We start from the raw sequence: 24001 nt of genomic DNA, 5'->3' as shown, positions 1-24001 counted from the left end.
AAGTGATGACAAATAAATAAACAGTAATAATAAAAGAAGGCAGGGATGGATGTAGACAGAATCCCCTTCCAACCATTTTATGGCTCTATGTTTCTATGAAAGATAATGAATGAAGGCATGTAAATATTGCCCACAAATGGGCTGGAGAAGGGGCAGAGAGAGACAAAGGCAAAGCTCTCCAGGCACATCATTGAGTCCTGCATGTCTGGGTGGGTTTGCCAAGTGGGGGCTGTCCATGATGAGGAGGGCACACTGGGTTGGGACGCATCCAAGCGCCACGTTTTTGGGTATGTGGGACACATCTCTGATTTCTAGTACTTAAAACACTTCCTTCCTGACCCCTCCTTCCTTCTCCCTTCACCAAACTCAATTCTTTTCCACGTGGCGTTTCTAATTTTGCCTTTCATGGCCTGAAATGAGCATTATTTCCCTGCAGGCTGAGGAAGGAGTTGAGCCTGTTGGGGACGCCTCTCTCCTAAATACGGATTTAATGTTATTGGAGGAAAAAACGGCAGACATCATCTGCAGGAAGGCAGGATGAGACACTGTGACCCAACCACATCCATCCACCCGGAGCCATGCAGCACTTTTGGGGATCCTCCATAACGCCATTTGGGAGTGCACAGCAAAACCCATTTGTGGACAGCTTCAAAATGAAAAACAGATCCCTGCCGGGCACCTTGAGAAGAGTTATTCTTTTATTTCTCCTTCCCTCCAGCAAAGACACAGGGGAAGGGCACATCCATGGCATGCCCGCAGAGCCCCGAGGACCAGCATGGGATGAGGGCCAAGCGCCCGCATTCCCCCGGCCCCACTCCGAGGTGAATTCCTGGGGACAATACGAGTCCCCCCCACCCCCCGGAGAGGATTGCATCCCCTCCCCTCAACTTGTGTGTGTGGCACAATTAAGAATTGATATGCTCAATATGAATGGGGATGCTTCGAAACGCCTGAATAGAGCCCCGAGCCCCCAAAAACATTGTTTTCAAAGTCCCCCACTCGGCCTGGGAGGGAAAGTTTGTGTATCAATCTAGTTTTATAATAGTGTAATTTAGTGTCTAGGCCCGGGCTCTGGTGGTGATATTGTGCTGGGATGAATGAGGCGGAGGGCTCCAGGCTGAGCAAGAGCTCGAGGACCCGGCTGCCTCTATTCAGGCCAAACTAATCGGCTTCAGCTCAGCTCTCCGCCAAAGCTCCCCTCTCAGTAGTGGGTTTTTCTCTGGGTTTTTGTTACTGTTTCTTAAAGAGCTCAGCTGGCTGCTGAGGCTGAAAAGAATCAAATTATTAAAGATTTTGTGGAAAATCCAGTGAGAATGGGCCCATGCAAGAATAATAGCATTGTGCCACCGTGGGCCATTCCCAGCTTCCAGTCGGGAGAAATTGTCAACTCTGTCTTTGTTTTCTTAACCCTTTCAATGGAAACAAAATAATATTTAGCTCAGCACAAAATACCTTCTTTTTCATTTCTAATCCTTTCAGGTTCTTTTTTTTTTTTTTCTTTTTTTTTTTTTTTTCCTTTTTTTTTTTCCCCCCCTTAACCTCTTCTTCCTCCTCCCTCCCTCTTTCTCACTCTCTCTCTGTCTTCTCCTCTCCCTCGGCTTGTTCTCTCTCCTCTCAAACAGATTTATATACCCCGTATCTTTGCCTTTTCCCTGCCAGTTGGCCAGAGGGGCATCTGTTATCAGGAAAGCCCCTTCTCTTTTACACAGGATGTAAAATGGGTGATTAAATCCCTTATTAACAGTTGCCACCAGAAAGGGGGGGAGAGGAATGGGAAATGCCTCCTTCCAACCTTCTGTTTTTACCATTTATTAACGATTAACAAACCACTGGAGTGCTGTCCAGTGGGATGGCTTTGCAGTACATCGTGTTTTCAGATTTCTCAGTATTTTTGAATTTGGAAAACCTTTTTGGTGCGGCATTGTAATGTGATTAAAGAACAGAAAGGAAACGTCTGTCTGTCTGTCTGTCTGTTGGTTTGTCCATCCTGCAGCTACTGGAGGGATGCAGACAAGCAATTTAATCCTTGTTCTTATATTTAGGGACTTTGCAGCCAGTTATATATATTTGCTCTACTCTTTCTCTGCTGCATGTGCTGATGCACACCAGGTGACACAAAGCACGACGTAGGATCTGCCCCAGTGTTGCTTTGAGATGCCAATGGAGTGAGGAGGCGGTGAAGCAGACAAGTCCATAACTCACTGAGTTATGTGCTGATAGCAAGCCTGGCATTAGAGCATGGGGGTGAGGGGGGACATTAAGGGACAAAAGGGTACTCACTGTCCCATTGTGGGAGATCCCTCTAATCAGGATATTCTCCCTCAACTTTGCTCCACTCTAACCTATTGACAACAGAACTAGGTCATCTTGGTGAATAGGGTAGATTTTCTGCCGCCTCGGTGTCTTTGAGGTTGGAAGGGATTGTGTGTTCAGTGTTACAAACAGACCTTCTGTCTTTATTTCCCGACCAGCAGTGCGCTGCTGAACAAGAACTGGACTGCCCGTTTTCCCCATAACAAATGGAGAGGTCCATCCAAGCCAGCCTTGCCAGTTGGCTTTTGGACAGGGGAAGCTTATTCATGTTTATAGACCTCAGCCAAGTTCAGCCAGGAGGCCTGAGATGTTTTAAACTGGGGGGAAGGTGGAGGGATGCAGGGCTCGCTTGCCAGCTAAGAGAAGGGAGGAGTGGCATTATGGTGGTATTTTCCTAAGTTGGGTATTTTTGGCATACTCCCAGGGATAGAGTTGTCTCTCTGTATCCCTGGCACAAGGCTGGCTTGGGAAGGAGATGTGCAAAGGCTTTGTTTTATTGGACAGGCCTGTGGCCAAACTGGTCTAGAGGGTGGCAACTCTTCCCAGGGCAGGGGGGTTGGAACTGAATGGTCTGCAAGATCCCTTCCAACTCAAGCCATTTTGTGATGCTATGATTCTGTGATTCTATGTTTCTATGTTTCTACTCTTCTGGCACTCCTCAAAAAAACAAGTCCCCCCCTGCTTGCCTGAATTCCCTGCAATGGTGGGAGAAGAATGAAAGGCATGCTTTGAGGTTGGCAGTGGTGAGGCATCTCACAGAGGAGTCACCAGCAGTGTGGGCAGATATTATGCTATGGTCCAAGACACTGAGATGTCTTGTGATGAGCCATGCACAGAGATGTTTATTCCCTATACCATCTTTACTTCAGGGAAGGACAGTGCAAAATCATCTCTTTCCATTAAAATGATGGTGCAGTGACCCAGAAAAACACTTGTTCCACCACTGATGGTACTGTTGCTCCTGACCCTTTTCAAAGCATCCTCACACTGACAATATGAATAGTCCTGACTAAAGAACATCATTACCCCATTCCAGATAGTCCACAGATATAAGATCTTGGCCATTCATTCATCTTCCTAATTAGATAAACTTGATCTCCATTCCATGTCTGGATCCCTCTCTGCCTGTTGTAAGGCATCATACAGAAATACCAGCTGGTATTTCCAGGGGTATGGAGGACAGAAGGCCCTGATGGATCTATCAGGTGCTCTGTGGCTTTCCCCACTGTGATTCCCACTACTGACCCCACAACCACACCTCTGCACCAATCTGGGCACATCAGAAATGAAGGGTGAACACCTGGATATGGTTAAGAGGGGACAAGAGATACAACAATGTTTGGTGGAGCAATACCTTCATAAGGAGGGCTAGCAGGAGAAGGGATCCTTTTCTTGCTTCTTTCAGTCATCTCTATGCATCCTCTTTTGTATACTGATGGAGATAGGTTTGGGGGCTTGGCGGACTCTTGGTCTGACTCATCAGAGCTGTTATTGAGCTGTAGGATGTTGGTGTAGCAGCGGTGCTGAGGTTATTGTAATACATGAGACAATGTGTCCTAAACTTGGCTATATGCCTGGATTAGAAATTAAAGGCAAATAAGGCAACCTAAGCTTTGGAACTGCATCAAAGGCAAAACCAGGCTAAATGGGAAGGATCCAATTTCACAGTTAAGTTTGTTAAATAGGTGGGTGGTGGTTGCTGGTGGTGCGTACGTCCCTTTATTAACAGTTTAGAATGAAAGGTCCCTGCCTGGAGATAAGTGGAGGATCAAACCTTTTCCTGGCTGCCTTACCACAGGCAATCCTCATTCACTCCAGGTTCAAATCAGAATGGACAGATCTACTTTCATGCACAAGGACAGGCCTGGATAAACAGAATGGCAATTCAAAACAATGACAAAGGGATGGGAAAATTACAAGGACAGCAACAGGTGCCTTGAAGCATCAGCACAACAGAAACACACAACAGATCCAGATCTTTCTCTCTGGGTCCACGAATGAATTCTCAACCAGAAATTATTCAGCTGCTCGTCTTTCATTGTGAATGGCTTCTGAATTTCATTGGAATGAATTGTACGCCAGCATCTCCCTTTGCACAGAGCTTTTGCCCTCCCTAAGGCACACACTGGAGCTTTCGCATCCTGGATAAGGGCAATTTGCAAAAGAGAAATCAATAAATGGTTTGCTTTTTTTTTGGGGGGGGGGGGGAGCAAAATTCACTGGATATGCAGTGTAACAGGTGCCTTATAGTGTAGGTGCCCAACTACATCAATGTTAGATTTAACTATATATATATATTTATACATACATGTATCTATCTTCGTGTGCAGTGTCCAGTGATCAGTATCTTCCAGCTGTCTCTTTGCTTGCCTATGGTAATTTGTGATTATACTACAAAACTGTCACATTTGGACTTTACTGATGCTCCCATTGTCAGACATGCTATAAATGAGTTGAAAAGAAAAGAAATATATGTATATAGCCATGAATTTTAGTACCCAGAACCAGACTTGAGGGCACAAGCACTCAGAAATCAGAATAAAAGACACAAATCCAGCTTTAACTATTCTTAAAGCATCATGATTTCTAAACAGACCTTATCGTTTTGATGGGGGAAGGACTGGAGAGGTTGGGTTGCTTGGCAAGGGCAGTGCTGCAGGACAGTACATGAACTGGTCCTGCCAACAAAAGGGGGTAATTAAAATACATTTGCCAGCAAGGAGCCCAGATTTCCCATGCAACGTGCAGCGCTCCCTGCACAGCAGAGCTTTTCCTTTCTGTGCTCCCCTCAGCTCCTTGGTTTTATCATCTCTCAGTCAGAGGCGAGCAAGACAATAGGCATTCTTTGAGAAATCACTACAGGGGATATGAAGCTAAGGTCTGTGCTGCCAGTTTTACATCTCCTTAGGACTTGTCTTCATGGCAAATGTGACCAGAATAGATATTTCAGAATTAGCTTTCTGCAGTGCCACTATTCCAAAGGAAAGCAAATTTTGTTCCAAATTAATTACTCTGCTTAGGAAAACCCTTGTTGTTTCGCAGTTGAAATGTGTATGTGTAGAACAAGATATGACAATGAGTAGGAATTTCTGATCTACTGAAGGTCAGGAACAAAGTGCTTGTATTAATACCATCCTTAGAGCACTGTGTGGGTTTCATGCACCCAGCAAAAACAGGGTATTCTTGGTTCAAATGTAGTTGCCTAAAAGCAAACCATCCAAGCTGAGCTACATATAACGGGGTCCAAGAGGCTCCTCCAGGAGCCTGGTGCTCTTACCTGCCTTGGAGAGGTAGTGTAGGGTGAGCAAACTGCTTTCTGTAGACACTCGTATACTGATTAGAAAAAACAAACAATGTGCACAGCTTGGTTTAGAAATAGACTTGCAAGAGTAATGATAAAGCAAATCCTCCCTCAGGTGGCTTCTATCCTGAAAGAGGAGGCGGGACCCTGCCTTGGATCTAGTATGTGTTTAAGCAGGTCAGTTGGCTCCAGCTGATAAACTGGCCTCTGCTGCTGGAGGCTGACATGCCTCCATGATCACACAGCCAACACTGGTGAAGATGTTGCTTCTGTTTCATCAGCCTTTTGAATGATGAAATTTATTCACTTAGGCAGCAGCAGAGAGCATCTCTGAGCCTCCAGGCCTTCATGGCAGCTGTTCCATGACAGAGCAGCCCATGTGTTTTCTGGTACTTTGATAGAAAATGAAAAATCTGGGCAGTTTATAGGGAAAAAGGAGAGTGAGAGATGTCCCTTTAGTCAGGACCTTGAACTTCTGGTGAGAAATGCTCTGTATACGCAGGGAAAAATCAACACTACAACAACAGATTTAGGCCACTTCGAGGTTGCAGAGAGGAGAGATATCTTATGTAAGCCATCAGATACACCTGGAGCAGAAAGTACTTCTGGGTACAAAACATCTCCTTATCCAGATTTCTCAAAATTAGGAGAGATTAGACCAACAAAATAGGTAGATTAGATTGTGCCTTGTGGTGGTAAATGGTTTTTAGCCTCCCAGCTGTAGCATAGGCAGAGCCTTATCTCATCAAGCTACGCTCAGAATGAAGCTTCGGGGCCTTTTCCAGCTACAATCATTTGTACTGCCTCACCTTATTTGAGAGAAAGGTCCCGAGGACGTCAGCAGACATCTAGGGGGAGAAGGAGTTGCAAGGTCAGTCTGTTGTAAGATCCATTCCCTACCCAATACATGGATCAAATATTTTCCCCTTCTTTGCTGAAAGGCATCTTAGAAAGGTTGAAAGATGGACTCTGTGGATGAGGGGGTTTGATTGTTGTTATGCAATTCCTTAATGTAACGCTGGGGAAGTTATTTGATATGGGGCATCTCTCACATGACTTTAATCTGAGCTAGTCAAATGCTGCCACTGGGAGGCATCATTAGTAGGAGAGAGTCTCAGTTACACAGGGGTTGCACTTCAGTCGGTGAAACAACCAGTTGTGTCCTGAGATAAGGAAGGGTTCCGACTTGCCTGAAATAAAATGGACTAGGGGTTTTATGTACATATTGGCTCACTAGCAGAAGAACTAGTTGTGGAAAGACATAGAGAACTGTTGTCATGGTTTTTGTGTTAATGCCTAGTGTGGCCTTGTGGGTATGTTGGCCCATCATGGTGCTTTAATTTCAGGTCCTTTCCATGCTCAGCCCATTTGACTGAAGTGAAAGGTCTGTGCTAAAGACTTTTAACAGAGCTAGGATGGTGTTGTCTTTGCTAGGCCTGAAAAAATCATGTTTGAGATGGATAGAGAAGAAGAGTTATTCCATTTTGACAACACCAACAGTTCACTGTCAAATTTAATTGTTGGTTTAATATCCAGGCTTGTGTAAAGAGTGGCTGTCCTCATGTTGCATTGCTACTCACTGTTGCTCTCTGAAGTGGTCATGAGTGTTGAGGAGGATTTGTAAAGGGGAAATATAGTGCAAAATAGTGTAATGCTGATAAAAGAAGACAAAAAGCCTTTTGACTGCTGGGGAGCTGGAGTGGGAAAAGGAATTTAACCTTCTCCTTTGTCTGTATCTTCCTCAGTTTGTTTTCCTGAATTCAACTCAAGAGCTGATCTAAAAGCCTTCTCCAGCACAGGTGGGAAAAGAGTGTATCCTGCTACTGGAGAACTTCAGATGATGGGCATTTACAGCTTAAAACAGCTTCTATGGACTCCTATGCCTTAGTGAATCCCATAGCAAGATTCCAGCTCTGTGCAGCACTTCATTTCTCAGGATGCCAAGAAACATGAGAAGACAATGTAGTAACGCAGTGCTGCAGAGCAGACAGAAGCATCATTTTTGTCAATATTTTTCTTGCCTTTTATTTCATCCCAGAAGTAGACAACTCTAGGGTAAATTTCTACCTTGATAAGTCAAGTTGCGTCTGAGGAGGGATTAACCATCAGACAAGGTGTGACATCTCCAGCACATCTAACATTTAAAGATCTTGAGGAAGTTTCCACACTAGTCAATGTGAGTTTTGTGATAGTGTTCCAAGTGAGCTAAATGGTACAATGTCTCTGAAGATACACATACGCTTCTTGGCACATCTGCCTAGCAAAGGCATATCCCAAAATGTGCTTACCTGCAGAATATTATTCAGCCGCCAGATGTCTCTCTGTGCTCCCCTGGTGAACAAGGAAGACAGTTCTGGAACTCAAGTCAAAATGCTTATTTACGAATTGTAACTCTTGTTTCTTTAATATCTTCTTCCAGGAGTTGGCTTTACACCATCTCAAGAGATGCTCTGCTTCAGGGGTGGGATTTTCTAGATTTCCCTGTGTTGAGGGGTGCAGGATAAATATTCCCCAAGTCTCTGTGAATCAAAAGGTTTTTTTGTTGACCCACGGCTATACATGGCAGCAACGTTGAAAGATTAGCAATAAGAAGGTCACTAAGGAGGTCAGAAGTGGGGGAACATTATGGAAGAGATGGCCTTTAATGAGACGTTTTAAGAACAAAGGGCACAAGTCATTTGGTAACCCAGAGCACCTAAGTGAATATGAAAGGGGAGATAGATGTGGTAAAAGCATTATCATTACTTGGAGCATCTGGAGTAGTTAAAGAACATCCAAACATGAATTTATTGAATGGAGAACAAGGCAACAAAGGTCTCATTTCTGACGTGCTCTGTTGATTCTAAAACATTTCATCCTTCAAATACCCTGCATTTACATGAGCTGGAGTCTGAAGTAACTTTTCCATCCTACTTATTTTGAGAATTTAACAGTTTTTTGAATTACAAAATTTACAGAATTTTACAACTCATGCAAAATGAGTTGACTTTGTGGCACTTACAGACTCCTTTAACTCACACACTTTGGATTTACAACTGGCACCTGAAGCTGTCAAGAAGATCTTCTCTTGTGGAAGAGAAAAGACAACACAGCTCTTGTGACTTTGGGCCAGAAAAAGGATTTTAGTCACCCGCCCTGGCATGCTCTGAAAGACCTGTCACAGGAAGGCTCAGCAAGGTGAGTGCAGACTTAGAACTATCTAGATTCACTCTGCCCACAGCAAGGGGGTTGGATCTACATAGTTTTTAAGGTTCCTTCCAAACCAATCCAATGATTCTGTGATCATGGGAAACACTGTAGACTTCTAAAATTCTCAAAGAAAACAACTGTTGGGCCAGGGGCTGACATGCTGACCTGGTGGTCTGACATATAGGTTGGTATCAAAATTGAGTTATCCAACACAACACTATTTACACACATACATTTATTTTCTTTGGTGCTTAATACTTTTTTTGCTGTTGTTTATTAACTTTTCCTATGCTCTACCTTCTTGCCACAATTGAGATCCCTGCAAGTCTGAGGTGAGGCATTTTTCCTCAGTGAATTTTGTTTCCCTGCATCTAAACCCAGATAAACTGAAATATTTATCCTCAGATCCCTGCAGCATTGGGTTCCACTGTTAGAACTATTTCCCACAAGGAAAAGAAAAGCACTTTTCTTTTGCTTTTGACCTGTTAATTGCAGTGGATGCCTCCTAGTTCTAATATGATGAGAAATGGTGGATGGTTGTTCTATATTCCTTTCTTAGACATATTGTCTCTCCACGCCTGCCTACTTCAGGGATTTCTTTTTTGCAGATCATGTCAGCTTTTAGCCCATGGTCTCTACTTGCAGAGCAGTTCCCACCTTCTTTATGCTAGCAAGGCAACTTTTTTATTGACTTATACTACTTCCAAACTTCACGTGGAAAGAAAACACAACTAATTTCCTTGATATGACACTACTGATAACTGTTGCTAAAAGGTGAACCTCATTTGTCTCTAGTTAAGCCAGACCGTGTTACTGTTATGACCTTAATGTTAGTTTTGCATTCAGTTGACATACAAGAAATCTGCTCAGCAGGTATGACTTGGTGTCCTCCTTGGCTATGGCTGTTCTGCCAACAGGCAAACTGGCTCAGGCAACCTACACTAATAGCCAGGGGGTGTTTATATTCCATCATTGCTGATAGATGTAAACGGGGCTAGGTAAATAAAAAAAAGACCATGTGGACTTGTAAGCTTTAGGATCAGGTCCATTGCCTTGTCTTGTATTTGCAACATCACCCAGCACTAGGGGTGGTCCTCAGTGGTGGTGGGCACTGGAGACACTTCCACAAAGCAGGGAGTATGACTGTGATTGAGACTATCATCACAACAATAGCAGCCAGATCTCAAACCCTCCTAATTACAGGGGAGGAAGGACTAATTCAATGAAGTTGTGCAGCCAGCCCTTGGGTTGCATGTCATTCCGCATGAATTTGGAGTGTCTGTTGCCTTTTAATGTGTAACCTTCCTCTCTCTCACAGGAACAACATCTGCAGTTAAGACTGGGTGTGCCAAGCAAGGCCTGCCAACCTGTAGCAGCCAAGGAACTTAGTCAGAACTCTTGAGGACCACTCAATTATCACTAATTAACAACCCTAAAGGTGAGCTCCTTGACAGCCCTCCATATGCCAAACTCCTCCCTGGTGACCCATTGAGGAAAGATGGGGGATGGTATTCCCACTCCACATTTGAACCAGTAACGTGTGTCTATTGATTTAGCTGTTCATATCAACCCAAGTCCTTCACGTACCCACTTCAGGGCTATTTACTTGTCCTGCCAGCTCCACCTCATTAAGACACCCTATTGTCCCAGCTGACACTGCAGGAACCATGACTCTAAAGAGAACTCCCTGCAAAGTCCAATCTTCTGTTCTAGCAGCATGGAAGATAAAACCATCTGCTGGGTGTTTGAAGGTGCTGTGTATCAACATAGCCTTGTTGTACCCCCTCTTTGAGAAAAGGAAACACAATTTAAGGTGTCAGAAAATGCAGAAGATGGAGTAAGGCTTCAAAGGGTCAGGCTGAGAGCTGAGAGCACGTATCTATTTTATATGGCTGTTTGAATCTACCTAATGCTGCTGTCCTTGCACGAAACCAGCCTGAAGAAAAGCGGAGCTGACCTCCTCTTAACACTACCACCAAGTTCATTACTTAACACTTCACCTGTTGACACTCGCAGGCAAATCCCAGACCGGATTGTAGCCCTGTGGAATGCAAATCTGGCTATGTGCCTCCAAATGACTGTATGATGAGGGAAAATAATCCACACCTGCAAATAAAAGAGATCAGTAAGCAAATTCCAAAGCCAGGCTGGGTAGCAATGAAACGGCAAAGCTTTCAAATTACATTGGGTCACGGCTTCTTTCTTCAAGGCCTGGTTAGCTGCTGGTCAAAGAATTGCTTGCTGCTGGTTTTCACAGCTTCAAAGGATGCTGTATTGGACTGTTTGCTCAAGCGGGATTCAACTTGCAGATTAAAACATCTAAACGTGCGTAGGAGAGTATTGCATGTGCTCAGAGAGACTGGAGACTGAAATTTCAATGTGTTTGGTATCTGGTACCGCCTGGGATAATTCCTTTGAGTACCCAACTAATGATTCAGGAAGGCATGGGTTTCCTACAGAGTCTTTGGTGTAACAAATACCAAGCCCAGGTGATGTTGCACCCAGGGAAGCTGAAATAAAGCCCTCTCTCAACTTTACTGATGAAAAAAAATAATGGGAACATGAAACAGGAAGTTCACAGGAAATTCTGGCTCAATTCTCCTGCCTAATCTCAACAGCCTGTTGCTTTTGGCACATCTTGGGCCATCTGAGACATCTTCCTGGAGCTGCCAGGCATGACACGGATCCACAGTGGTTCTGGAACTGCCCTTGGAAGACAGGCAGGATGCTCCTGTTTGAAATGCCTGCAGGGCACTGATGGGATTGTCTTCTTTGGGCACCTACATTTCTGTGTTTGAGTCTGCGATCTGAATCCCACACCTTGTAATCAGTGAAGCCTGTGTGGCAAGTCTGCAAGTTTGTGGAGGCTTTGGATACCTTGCTCACATGCAGAATTGTCTGACTCTTGGTGTCTTGATTACACCAGGTTCGTGTTCAGGCACAAGGACACGTGGGGCTCTCAGAAGCCTTGGGATCATCACATAGAGACCAATTTGCACATGTGCTGTAGATCTAGCATATCTCAGACCTGCCTGAGTTACTGTTTGTATGCGAATGGGATGCTTGTGCATGGTAAGTTGGATATTAGGAACAAATTTATTATCAGAATGAGTGGTAATGCATTGACACAGTCTGCCCAGGGATTAATGGACTCACCATCCCCAGAGGTGCTCAAGTACTGTAGAGATGTGGCAGTGAGGGACATGGTTTAGTGAGGATGGTGGGGATGGACTGATGGCTGGACTTGGTGATCTCAGAGGTCTTTTCTAACCTACGATCTCAACTCTGCTCTTTACAAGGAGGATAGATGCCTAATTTTCTCCATGTGTCAGCATGTCTGTGCACATCAGTCCTTACATTTTCCTTGGCGATAGGACTAAACCCTTGTCTGTATGGATCTAAGAGCTGCTACTTGGTACTGGAATGGCTTTAGATTACTTCTGCAAGGTCTGTTGTCATGGGTAAAGCCTTCTGGTATGGCTAAATGTGACCCCAGTTAGACCATACTACTGACCATAAAGAGGAAAGGGACTGTTCTGCAAAACAGAGGACTTTGGCAGTTCCCCCCATGGTGAAAATTTCAGGTCATGGGGTTGGAGTGGGTTATCAATACCAAATTCTCTTCTTTAGTTCACAAAAGGATCTAAAGGGGTTAACAGCAAATATGCCCTCACGGAGAAGGTAAGGGTTACTGAGATGTACATACATTTCTTAGTTTTATCTACATAACAAAAAAGAAAAAAGAAAAAAGAAAAGGTACTCTTGCTTGAACCTGGGGAAGCAGGCAACTCAGTTTGACAAACTTATCTCAAGGGCTCTTTAATAAGAATGTTTATCATTTATTTCTGGAAAATATGCTGAGCCTGGTATGTTGAGAGCTCTCTGTGGTGTTTGACCTGTGTCATTTGAAACAAGGTGCGGGTGTGTTTTGGGGGGTGGTGGTGGATATTGTGTCTGGGACAACACAGTATGCTACCAGTCACCCAGGACCTTCCCATAGAATCATAGAATCACCAAGGTTGGAAAAGACCTCCGAGATCATCCTGTCCAGCTGTAGGAAGTGATCTTTATTTATTTATTTTTTGCTCATTTAGAATCATTGTAGGAAAAAATACCCCCCAAAAAACAGCAGAAATCTCCAGAAGATGATCTACACCATCACACACCATCACCACAGCAATATGTTTTAAAGAAGTGAGATGAATCTCTGGGGGTATTCAACTCCCTCAATTTTCTATAAGGAGGTCATCCAGGATGGACATAGAGGAAATATCTGGCCTGTGAGGGCTAAATCCCCCCTAAGTGAGTGGCTAAGGCCACAAGATTACCTGATCTGCTTCTGTTTTTGTGAATACGGTGGCAAATAGGCACAGTGTTCCAGTGAAAGGAACACCAGGGCTTTCCTCATCAGATCAGCCCTCCCCTAATTATATCCTTTAGGACAATTGGGAATGATTTTAAACTAAAAAAGGAGAGATTGAGATTAGAAGTCAAGGGGAAGTTTTGTGGTGAGGCCTTGATACATGTTGTGGATGCCCCATCCCTGGAGGTGCTGAAGGCCAGGGTTGGATGGGCTGCCCTGATCTGGTGGGGGGCAACCCGACCCATGGCAGTGGGTTGGAACTGGGTGTTCTTCAAGTCCCTTCCAACCCAAACCATTCTATGGTTCCCTGCCCAAGATACACTTAGCTGAGAAATGGGCTCATGGCTGTTTAAGTATACATGTTCTGTTCTGAACTGGACTGTCACTGTAGAAAGTGGGCATGGGTTTGGCACCAACCTTCTGTCCTACAAGGGAATACAAGAATATTTATTCCTGACCTATATTTCAGCCCATGATATAGAATGGCATCCCATCAAAACTGGGACTGTGGAATGGTTGGAGAAATACCCAAACACAGGTTAAAATTACTGCTTTTTTTTTTTTTTTTTAATTTTCATTATAAAGTTAACACATCTATCAAACTTAACTGGTAACAAAAGAACAGTTACAAGACACCTCTAGTGTGCTGTCAGTAGAAAAGAGGGTATTGGAAAAACTGGAAAAGCCAATGAGGTCACAAGCACAACAGCAGAGCAACAACACTGTCCCGATGAGTTATTTCCGCAAATATATACTCTTACTAATATATACATTTATTCATAAAATAAATAATCATAAAAAAAAAATCATCATCAGACTTAACAAAATACTGAGGAAAAAAACAAAAAAGTGACGAACCTACTTTGTACAATAGCTTTGGAATTTCAGGTTGTATCATACATGCATTCTGTACAAAGGGGTGCTCAGTGGGGTGGGGGTAGGGGCAGGCTAAGGAAGGGTTACAGACAGTGACGTAGCTCTAAGCAGGGTGATGTGATCAGGCAGACAGTCTGTGGGAAGGGAAAGTAACAGCAAAAAACCCACCCACAAGAAGATACTTGTCCTTGTCTTATGGACAAGTATGTTTCATACCATGGGGAAATCCCCCGTGCTGCTACAGGGCTGTGTTTTATGCCTTTGACGTTGCTGGTGGGCTCATCAGATAGTCCAAAGCAATGAGAGGTCACCTGTTTGGGCAGATTTTGGCCTAGGAGTGACTGAAAGTGATGCCACGATAGAGACATCTTCACTGAGATGAAGAGGTGTAAGGCTGAGCTGCAGGCAGTGAGGGATGGGTGGGCAGTGGGACAAGCAGGTCTGGATGAATGAGCATCAACAGAATGGAGGATTTAATCACATCTAGAAGGATCTGGGAGGTTTTGGGAGCTTGATAAGTTTGAGAACTTGGGCTTCCTGTTCTTAGCAAGTGGTGGCAAGTGCATGTTGGAAAGAAGCTCTGATGAAATGGTGCCTTCCCTCAAAAGCATGGGTGACACTCAGCTGCTTACTAGCCTATGTCTGTGGCAGATGTGCCTTCAGGCTTTTTGGTAGAGTGGAACAAGTGGCGAGAAATAAATAAATACTAATAAATAAGGAGAAGGAACTTGAAAAAAAGAAAGGAAAATGAGGAAAGCATCTCCTCACACCTTCCCCACTCTCCACTTCCATGCAGAGCTGTCCAACACCTCCCTTGGTCCACAGAACATGTATAAGAGCAAGGTATACAAAGAGAGAAGAGGAGACAAAGTCAGGTGGAGAACATGCTTGTGACTGCTGTGCCTCAGTAGCTTTCTTTAGATAGTATTCACATAACATCAAGATTTTGCCTGCAGATGATTTGGTGGGAATTGTTTATTTTCATTACGTGCTCACCAAGAAGAGCAGCAGAGATGCTCTCTTGGAGTCAAACACATTACGTACCAGTCAGTAAATTGGTTTCAACTATTTTTATAGAGTAGGTCTTATTTCTGCTCCCTTTGGATCACTTGTAAGTCGAGCATTATGGAAACGATGCCTCCTATTTTATATCAGTCTAAGTTGGAGCAGAACTGAGTTCAGACACAGATTTCCATCTCCAAAGCAGATGTAGATGCTCACAAGCATGTGTCTCCATGTCAATTAGATGTCTGAAAACCCATATCTTATGGGGATCATCAGCACAGCCAGTGGGGCCTAGAGTGGTTCAACCTGCCCTATGGTGGCCACTTCCATTTGGCCAGCTGAATTGTTCTCTAGCCTCCAGTGTCTACTGATTAGGAGATCAACTGGGTTGCTCATGCATAGACATCTAGTGCCATCTGAGATGCCCTAGGGTTTCTGAGACATCTGCATGAGGCTGGCAGATATGCCATGGGACTTAAGGGGAGGCTGCACTCTTCCAGAGCAGCTGTCAGAAGCCATTGGGACACCCTGGGGCATCCCAAATGACTCTAGATGCCTATCTTCAATAATTAATTCAGCCCTGGATGCTACATTTAGGCAAATGGATCTCATCATCGTTGCTTGTATGGGACTTCAAGATCACATGTAGAAACCTACGTTTCCTGAATCCCATTTTCAGGTATCACTGCCTGGCAGTCAGATCCCAGCCTCCCATTAGCACTTGAGAAAATCTCCCCATTTCTTAAAACAGAGGCCACCAGAGCCTCTGCCTCCCTCCAAATGGAAACATCTGCACACAGCAGCAGCTAACAGAGACCTGAGACAGCAAGGTCCTGTCCCTGTGCTGAACAGTGATGAAGTGCATTTTGTTAGCTTTTGTCAGAGCACACAAGAGAGAGTTGGAAACGTAATGGAGGGTTAAGCCATGAAGAAAGATCACTGAGGGAAAAGGGAGCCAGGTCTCATCACTGCTGCCCCATGGGATAAAGGAAATCTAGAAGAGATTTGCTCCTGTGCTAAGTCCCTGTTGTAACACTCAAGATTTAGTGTGGGGGGAGATGAAGAACAGAAGAAAGACAGCTATGGAGAAGAGACAGGGCCTCCTCCCACCCAGCTCACATTCACTCTCATCATCTGCACACTCTGTACAGCTTCTCCCCCAAACAACCAGCAGTTCTGTGGAGGAGCCAGGAGTCATTTTCCTATGGGTAGCTGATGCTGTTTATTAGTTTTAACCAGGCACAGTGACTGATGGCTGCAGGGCAGTTTGATTGTGGCCTTTTTTGTGGCCCTATGTTATCTTCCTGAAGCCTATCATTAAGGCACTGAGGGTAGCCTGAAGTAATTTCCTTAGTACAGAACCCAGGACTGGATTCACGACTCCCAGCTCCTGCAGAGTATTCAAGCTGTAACCCTGAATATCCACTGATTTTCTGCACTGAAGCCTTTCCTTGAAGCTAAAATGTGACCTGGAGCTCATAAGAAGAAGAAGCGTTTCTCCAATATTTGAATTTACAGCTGGGGAAATAGCAAACATGAACACACATGATGAATGTATTACAGTCCATGGACATTCCTGTGGCAATAGAGCTAAACACACAGAAAATCCAAACATATTTTACATTGAATATCAAATGGAATTGCACTATGATGTGAACTAACACCAAAATCCTGCAATGTCCAGCTAAGACTGCAGCACTTCTGTTTGAGTGGTTGATGTGCCTGGTGCTAACTCAGAGATTTCTGCCTCAGATGGCATTTTGTGTTGCAGCAGTCCCTGCAATCCCCTCTCAATATTAAATTCTGACCGCTTTCATCGTGCACATGAAGCTCCTTGTAAGGAGTGAAGATCATTTTGGAGACCTCCTAAGTATTTTGGAGATGGCACTCAGCTAAAAGAGATACACAGGAGACCAGTAATAGGAAACATCACGCATTCTCCTCCTCACATTTCTTTCTTCTCTGAGAAAGAGAAATCCCCAAATTCTAGAACTAAGCTGAGACAAGAAAAAGCTCCTACACTTTCAATTTCTTTCATAGAAAGAAAAGAGATGAGACCAAATTCACCCTTTGCATGTGACTCTGCTGACTTGAACAAGGTTGGATGCAGAACGGACGGTGGCCATCAAGCCCATCAGCTCAGCAAAAGGAAAGGCGGGAGAGCAGCATGTAAGAGGAATTAAATTATGTACCTTTATTTCTGTGTTAATTTGCTGGATGATATCATTACTATAAACCTCACCACAAGTGAAGGCTGAAGGGAAGGGAGCCATGGACCATGGAAGCTGAGTTGGAAGTGAATGATCTTTGCCTTTTGAATACACCCAAGCACAAGCTGAGGGGGAAGGAAGTTTCCAGAAAACCATTACCAGACAATTGAGCAACTCAACCATCTTCACATAGGCATCATGAGACATGAGTCCTTTTGGGTATCCCATGGTCTCTGACACAACTGACTAGATTTCGTACATATGAAACAGGACCTGTGGGAGTCCCATGCCATTGGAGAAACAGCTGCATAACAATACAGTCTCTTAGGGCACCTAAAATGTGGCAAGATGCTTATAAACAAAATCTCCCCTGTGAGGAAGACCGTACAATTCTGAAAGACTTGGAGAACCTGAGGCAGAAGAAGGCTTTGGGTTGCACTTAGACAGTTATCTAAATGAGTCCCCATGTATCTGAGGTGATAGATAGGGAGGGATGGCACCTCACTGCTCACTGCAGTGGGAACCTCGTATGAGACACCAAGAGAAGACAGCAGAGAGGGATCTTAGTTTTTCAAACACATTTCCTGAATTCATGTGCATAAACTATTGAGGCCCATAGTGACTTCTCCAAAGCTATGAGGCCAGATGAAGGCTTAGCATATATAGTCATCAGTCCCTTACTCCTAGACCCTTAGCAGGAGCTCCCCTTCCCTTCCGCATGGATAGAGTCAGACCTTGGACTAGAACCCACAGATGGACCTGATGTCATAAACAGAATATCCAGAGGCATATGTCATTGGCTTCAGTAGCAGCTGCTCAATCACTTACACTTTACAACCCCTTACTACTATTAGTAGGTGACTAATTACATAATAAAACCTATTAAATATGCATAGGCTTTGTAAAAAATACTTTGAATGGGCTGGAAGTCCCTGAGCACTGAGCCTGACCCCAGATTTAAATGAAGGAGTAGAGCTTCCAGCCCATCTCAGCTGATGATCAGATTGTACCTTCACCTCTTTGACTCATAGAGGACTTCACATCATCAGACTGTACCCAGTCTGAAAGTTCATCATCTCGTATGAGCTCATCAGCTCAGGTCAGCGGAAAGACAGAGGTACATTCAGAGGGCAATTTACCAAACCCAGCTTAGATACCATCCTAGCCTATGATGAATCACCTTCTGCATTTGTTTGTGTCTTGCCACTGATCCTAACAGAAAGTTAGACAAATAGTTTAGAGTAGATGCTCGACTTTGACACAGCCAGATGAGATAGATCCAACTACTGCAGTCAAAGCTGTTTGTTCACCATAAGAGACAATTGCTCAGTAGATGTCTATTTTTTTCCCATGCCTCCCAAAGAACTCCACCCACTAGTGATGCTGGGCTTCGTTCTGGTGCAAATGCAGAACTTGTGAATGTTAGCGTGCTGTGGATGGCATGGGGTCAGAATCCAACTTCCATGCAAAGAAGCCAGATGCTCTGACCCATTCCTTCACTGGCATGGTGTACAAGAAGGAATGTGAAGGATTATTGGCAGGAAATGCCAATAATCTCTTGCTGAGAATGCCAGTACTGCATTATATTAGATAAATCAGACTTATCTTCCCTTATCCCAACTTTACAATTCCTCAATGCCTTCCATCTTATATGTTTTCCTTCAGAGTTTTCCTTCCTGATAGTTTGCATCTGAATATTTATCACAGTGGCAATGTCCCCCTGTAATGGCCTTCTTCTCTATTTGCTATAATGACCAGATTTTCCTTTTCCCCTTGACTGTTTTATAAAAGTCACCCATCTATCCATGCACTGGTTCATCTTTTTCTCAATTTTTAGTCATCTGTTGCTTTCTAACAGATGATGTGTGGCCATCCACTGTATGCAGTGTTTACATGTACAGTTGCTTCTCTTTCCATTTCTTTCTTTCTCGCTCTTGATCTTTCCTTCCCTCTCTCCTGTATATCTCCTCTCGTTTCATTGCAGCTATTTTGCAGAGCATTAATAGAAGTGCCTCCACCAACACACAGAACTTGCTTGTGTCCTTGGGCACAGCCCTGAGGCATACAGCAATGCACCAACTGCACCAGCCTAGGAGTAGTCTCAGGAGATGCCTTGACTCAGAGTCAACCCTTAGAGGCCTCATTTCCTCCCGTTTTCTCTCTGATTAAGCTATGTTCATTCCCTGTTTCTTCTGCATATTCCCTCTTTCAGTTCTGGGAATAAGCTGACATTCTGATTTCTCTGCATAAATTTCCAGGGTTGAACTAGCCAACAGTCATAATTACATTGCTTTGCTGTCCATGAAAAGACTCCTGTGATTCACTGGGAGATGAATCACAACCCGTTTCATCCCCTGGATTGATGGAAAAAATGTCAATCCTTGGTCTTTTTCCAAAGATAGGAACTCAAGGTATGAGTAAGACAAAGAGGACATTGGGTAAGCACATTAGAAGTTAAACAGACTACAACTCCATGTTTGATTCAGTACTCGTTTATGCTAGTAATGAACAGGAGTAACTCTGATGTTGTAAACACCAAGGCAACGGGCTGAGAATTTGGCCCAATACCCACATGACTGAAGGAAACCTTGATGCTTACATCAGAAGTGAGAGCTCTTTCTGTATCTGGCAATATGAAATCAAAAGTAGAGTAACACGTATAGAAGGGGAGTTGGAAGCAAATAGCAGAGATGGGGCAACACTGCACAGTAGGGATTTGGCTCTGTGTCCAACCTTTCCCAATCTATGGGCTGATTTGGAGTCTGGATTCCATACATCTTAATCTGCGCCACTCTTAGAGATGGGAATGGCTGCAGAACATAGGTGAGGAACCAAATTTGGCTAGAGGCTGAAACTGCTCCAGCTTTGGGGGTGAAGGTTGGGTCACTGTCATGTAAATGCACAGGTGACAAACTGTCATTCAGAGTCAAATTCCTGACACATTTGTGGTCTAAGGGTTTTGCTAAGTGCCCAAGGGGAAGCCTGTATGAAGCGCAGAGAGTGGAAGGACTAAGTATACTTTCCACTCTTGATGATGGTGCAGGAGAAATAAACATTTTCCCTTCCCTCCTCTTCTGGAGCGAGCCAGGATGCTGAGGAGCCAGATGTCCTCTTCCCAGCAGCAAAAGTTCATCCCAAGGAGAATTGCCCTGCACCATGTCCCCAATGAAAACTCATTGGCTGAGCCTCGTACTGGGACACAGGTGGAGCAACATGTCCCATTGCGGGACAATCTCCTTCTCAATGCACACACCAAGTCCTCTTCACATATCAGGTACTAAACTCTTCTGTACCATGCACATCACATGTGCACCAACAAGGCATTTGCAGGAAACCACTGGCAGTTCTCTCTCCCTTTCCTTCACCTCCTCCCTCCCTCCCTCCCTCTCTGTACGTGCCACTGCATCCTATGTCAAATTTGGCAGAATCTGCTATGCTAAAAAGTTCATGTGAAGAGCCTGCCCACTCTACAGCTCTATCATATACTTCTAGACTTCTCTGGTTCCAAGGTAAAAGTAAAAGAGAATTTCATTCTTTTTTTTTTTTTTTTTTTTCTTTTGTCTTTTTTTTTTTTTTTTTTTTTTTTACATCATTAACTTATCTGCTTTTATTTCTTTTGCTGACGTTGTTGCTCTTATGCACAGAGTCTAGCCATTTGGGTATGTAGATAGATCTCAGAAAGCTTAGTGCTGGCATCCAACACAGCCTTTCTCTGGCTGAGGGAGAAGGAGATATCTAGGAAGATGCAAGTCTTTCAAAGGACACTTAATCACACAAATCACTTCAGGTGGGCGAGAGCAGAACCAATCCATGCTTTTGCTGATGCTCTTCTTTCCAGCTCTGCGTTGTCAGACAGCTAAAAAGCCGCTGTCTCCTACGGGATGCATCATTGCGGCTTAACTTGTGTGACTGCCAGATGTACCTCAGGATAGCCCAGAAGTCATTAGACCTATTCTATCCAACCAGTTTTTAGCCTTTAATTTTTTTATTATTATTATTATTATTCTTTTAATATCAAAAAAAGTAGACTTCTCTCTTGTCTGCAACATCAGAGGAAGTAGGCTCGAATCTGTTTCTCCTCTTGGAGCCCGTCAAAGGGGCTTGCGTGCTTTATTTGCACGTGTGGACATCGTAGACTCGTATGCATTCCTGGCAGCGGACGTAGCAGCACCAGTGGAAGATACAGTGGCACTTCTCTTTCCGTTTCTCAGTCCTCGTGTTGTGCCCGCGGCCGCAGCACAAAAGGTCACAGCCATCAATCCCATGGGAAGTGACGTTACAGATCCTGTCACGAGTCCCGAAGGAACCCGTCTCAGGATTGGGCTCGCAAAAGTTGGGTGAGTTCTCATAGTAAACCAGGTCCTTCTCAGTCGGAGCCTTGAAGAAGTTGTATTTGGGCCGGAGGGTCTCGACCCAACCACGGGATTCCCGGTGTTTCTCCACCACCATTTCTGAAGCGCTGTCATATTTGTCCTTCAGGTAGTCCCCGATGACCCTGAAGTCAGGCTGAGACCACCAGCAGGTCTTCACTTCACAGCTGCCTGAGAGGCCGTGACATTTGCACTTCAGATGCATGAGCTCAATAATAGACTGGAAAAGAGAAGGTGAGAAAAAACAGAGGGAAGACATTAGCCTGCCATCGAAATACATACTGCATTTTCCATTACAGCCAGGATTTAGAACCATAGAATTCTACATATCCTAAAGTTAGGATAACAGAAAGTTACTTTCTGTAGCTACCTCAGATTCTTATCCCAATTTTAAACATCTACTGATTGCTTTCAGTATGGGCTGAAGTGATTTCGTACTCATTAAACTTTTTCCTACCAGCGTTGATATATGAATATTTCAGTGTTACCACCCAAGAATACAATTTGGACATATCCATGCAGAAAAGCAAAGAGAGGAGAAACCTACTAATGTCTTCAGGAGTGAAATATACAGCTATTCCATTTGCAAGCTGAAGAAATGAGAAACATCCTGAACATCCAGACTATAACTCCATTTAATTTGTATGTTTTCATGTTTACTTCACCAAACATGGTTCTAGCCTTATTGGTGGCTGTATTCAGAAACCTGAAAACTAATGTGTTTATTTTCAAGCAAATATGATTTTCTTAACACCATTTAGAAGAAAAAAATAAATAAATAGAAGCTCAACTTGTGACTTTGAAAAGCTCACATTTCAACATAAAGCACCATCCTAGAATGTACGGGAGGGAGATTATTGATCATAGGATACCCTCACCACTCATAAAATTAGTCCAGAGGTTTCCAGAGATGCTGCCCTGAGGTATTCTCAGCCTTATGACACTCATTTGATAATCTGCACTTTCAGACTGATCAGCAAAATTCTGGGTACGTGAACAGACGAGTGGCAGCCTGAGTCCAAGAGATTTGCCATGATTCAGCACCTTGGTGCTCACCAGGTGCTTTCCTGCGTTATTTACGGAGTATCACATGCCACAAAAGAGGTTGTAATTAGCAATGAGAGGGAACCACAAAATGTTTGGTTCGTGTATTCATGCTGAACTTAATCAAAGCTGCTGGCCTTGTGGTAGGTTCTGAGCTCATATGGGAACTAATATGAAACACTGCCTGTGGGCTCAGGCTTAGCTGAAACCACTTGAGCATGGAGGGCTGGAACAGCTACCCATGGGTTCTGGCATGGAGAGAATGGCAAATACCAGTTTATAAGTCAGAGGATTTCAGATGTTCAGAATTACTGAAAACTGTAAAATAACCAGAGATAACTTGGATAATTTGGGTCAGGGCTTCAGGAAACCACATTACTCCTCGTATTTATTTTGCGGACAAGTTCTGTTTCAGGTGGTATTTCTTTATCTTGATAGATTGTACTCCATGCTTCAGACCTGCTGTCCTATGGTGTAAGGTGGAATCACTCCACAGAGGTTAGGCAGCATCCACCTGAAGAGCTCACACAAAGTCCAAGCAAGAACAGAGGTTTCCTAGCATTGCACAACTGTGCTGCCTTTGCTATGGCTCTGCACAATCATACACCCTCCTAGGCACATGTGAGGCCTTATCCTGAGGGAAAAAGACCACATTAACCTCTTTTGATTGCGGTGATGTATCTTTCCTGCACTGAGGGATGAACTAATTTAATTTTACTATGTGAGAAATAAAAGCAGTTCTCATAGGAGTAGTGGAACAGTCTATATTAGCAAAAGCTTTGTGATTTAATTTCACAAATTGTTTCCTATAGATTAAGTTCTTTGGGCATTTATGGACTATTCCTGAGATAAAAAGAGAATGTCCTGTGATAGGGACTTTTCCAACTTAAAGATTCACTGTTTATGAGTCAGACACTGAGATGAGGGCAAAACTATCTTTTCAGTTCTCTCATATATTTATTTCAGTGGCAGAAGTGAAAACACACTAGCTGGCTTTGGGGCATAGTCCATGTTATATCTGAAGGCACCAGAGCCACTTTCTCTCTCATTTTCCTTTAAATACATCTTGGGAAATAGAACACTTTTGAGAAGAGGGGTGGTGACAAATGCTCTCCCTCTTTAACCCATTCTGTCTACAGGGCAGGATAGGGTGATCAGGGGAAGGTCTCCAAGTCATTAGCCTCCCTTCAAGAGCTCCTGAAGGAAAACACTCCGCAGACACCATCAATTCAGCTTTCTCCACCAGGATGGGCCCTTCTAGACAACATACCCAAAGTGGTACAAATGCTGGGGGCTTCTGAGGCACAAGCTGAGATACTGATAGATTTTA

The 24001-nt window shown here is 43.9% G+C and overlaps 1 protein-coding gene and 2 long non-coding RNA genes across 5 annotated transcripts in view; 2 read left to right on the top strand and 1 right to left on the bottom strand.

Moving 5' to 3' along the window:
• LOC146762189 (uncharacterized) overlaps window positions 1-5471 on the top strand; it is a 40750-nt gene extending 35279 nt beyond the window's left edge. For both annotated transcript variants that reach the window (XR_014943265.1, XR_014943262.1), the window contains one exon: window positions 437-5471. This is a non-coding gene — a long non-coding RNA (uncharacterized LOC146762189). The remainder of the gene's footprint in view (window positions 1-436) is intronic.
• A 3146-nt stretch (window positions 5472-8617) lies between these two features.
• The window catches only part of LOC146762188 (uncharacterized), a 30914-nt gene continuing 15530 nt past the window's right edge, over window positions 8618-24001 (top strand). Inside the window, exons 1-2 of the long non-coding RNA XR_014943251.1 lie at window positions 8618-8791; window positions 10122-10241. This is a non-coding gene — a long non-coding RNA (uncharacterized LOC146762188). The remainder of the gene's footprint in view (window positions 8792-10121; window positions 10242-24001) is intronic.
• WNT3A (Wnt family member 3A) overlaps window positions 20827-24001 on the bottom strand; it is a 75355-nt gene continuing 72180 nt past the window's right edge. For both annotated transcript variants that reach the window (XM_015853035.3, XM_085539119.1), the window contains exon 4: window positions 20827-21847. In XM_015853035.3, the coding sequence (XP_015708521.2) occupies window positions 21368-21847 (480 nt within the window). In that variant the 3' untranslated portion in view covers window positions 20827-21367. The remainder of the gene's footprint in view (window positions 21848-24001) is intronic.

Source organism: Coturnix japonica, chromosome 2 (genome assembly GCF_054131305.1).
Source record: "Coturnix japonica strain WE chromosome 2, WE-NBRP24, whole genome shotgun sequence".
Classification (NCBI taxonomy): Eukaryota; Metazoa; Chordata; class Aves; order Galliformes; family Phasianidae; genus Coturnix; species Coturnix japonica.
Note: the sequence above shows the minus strand (reverse complement) of the source record. Positions and strands in the feature narration are given on the sequence as shown.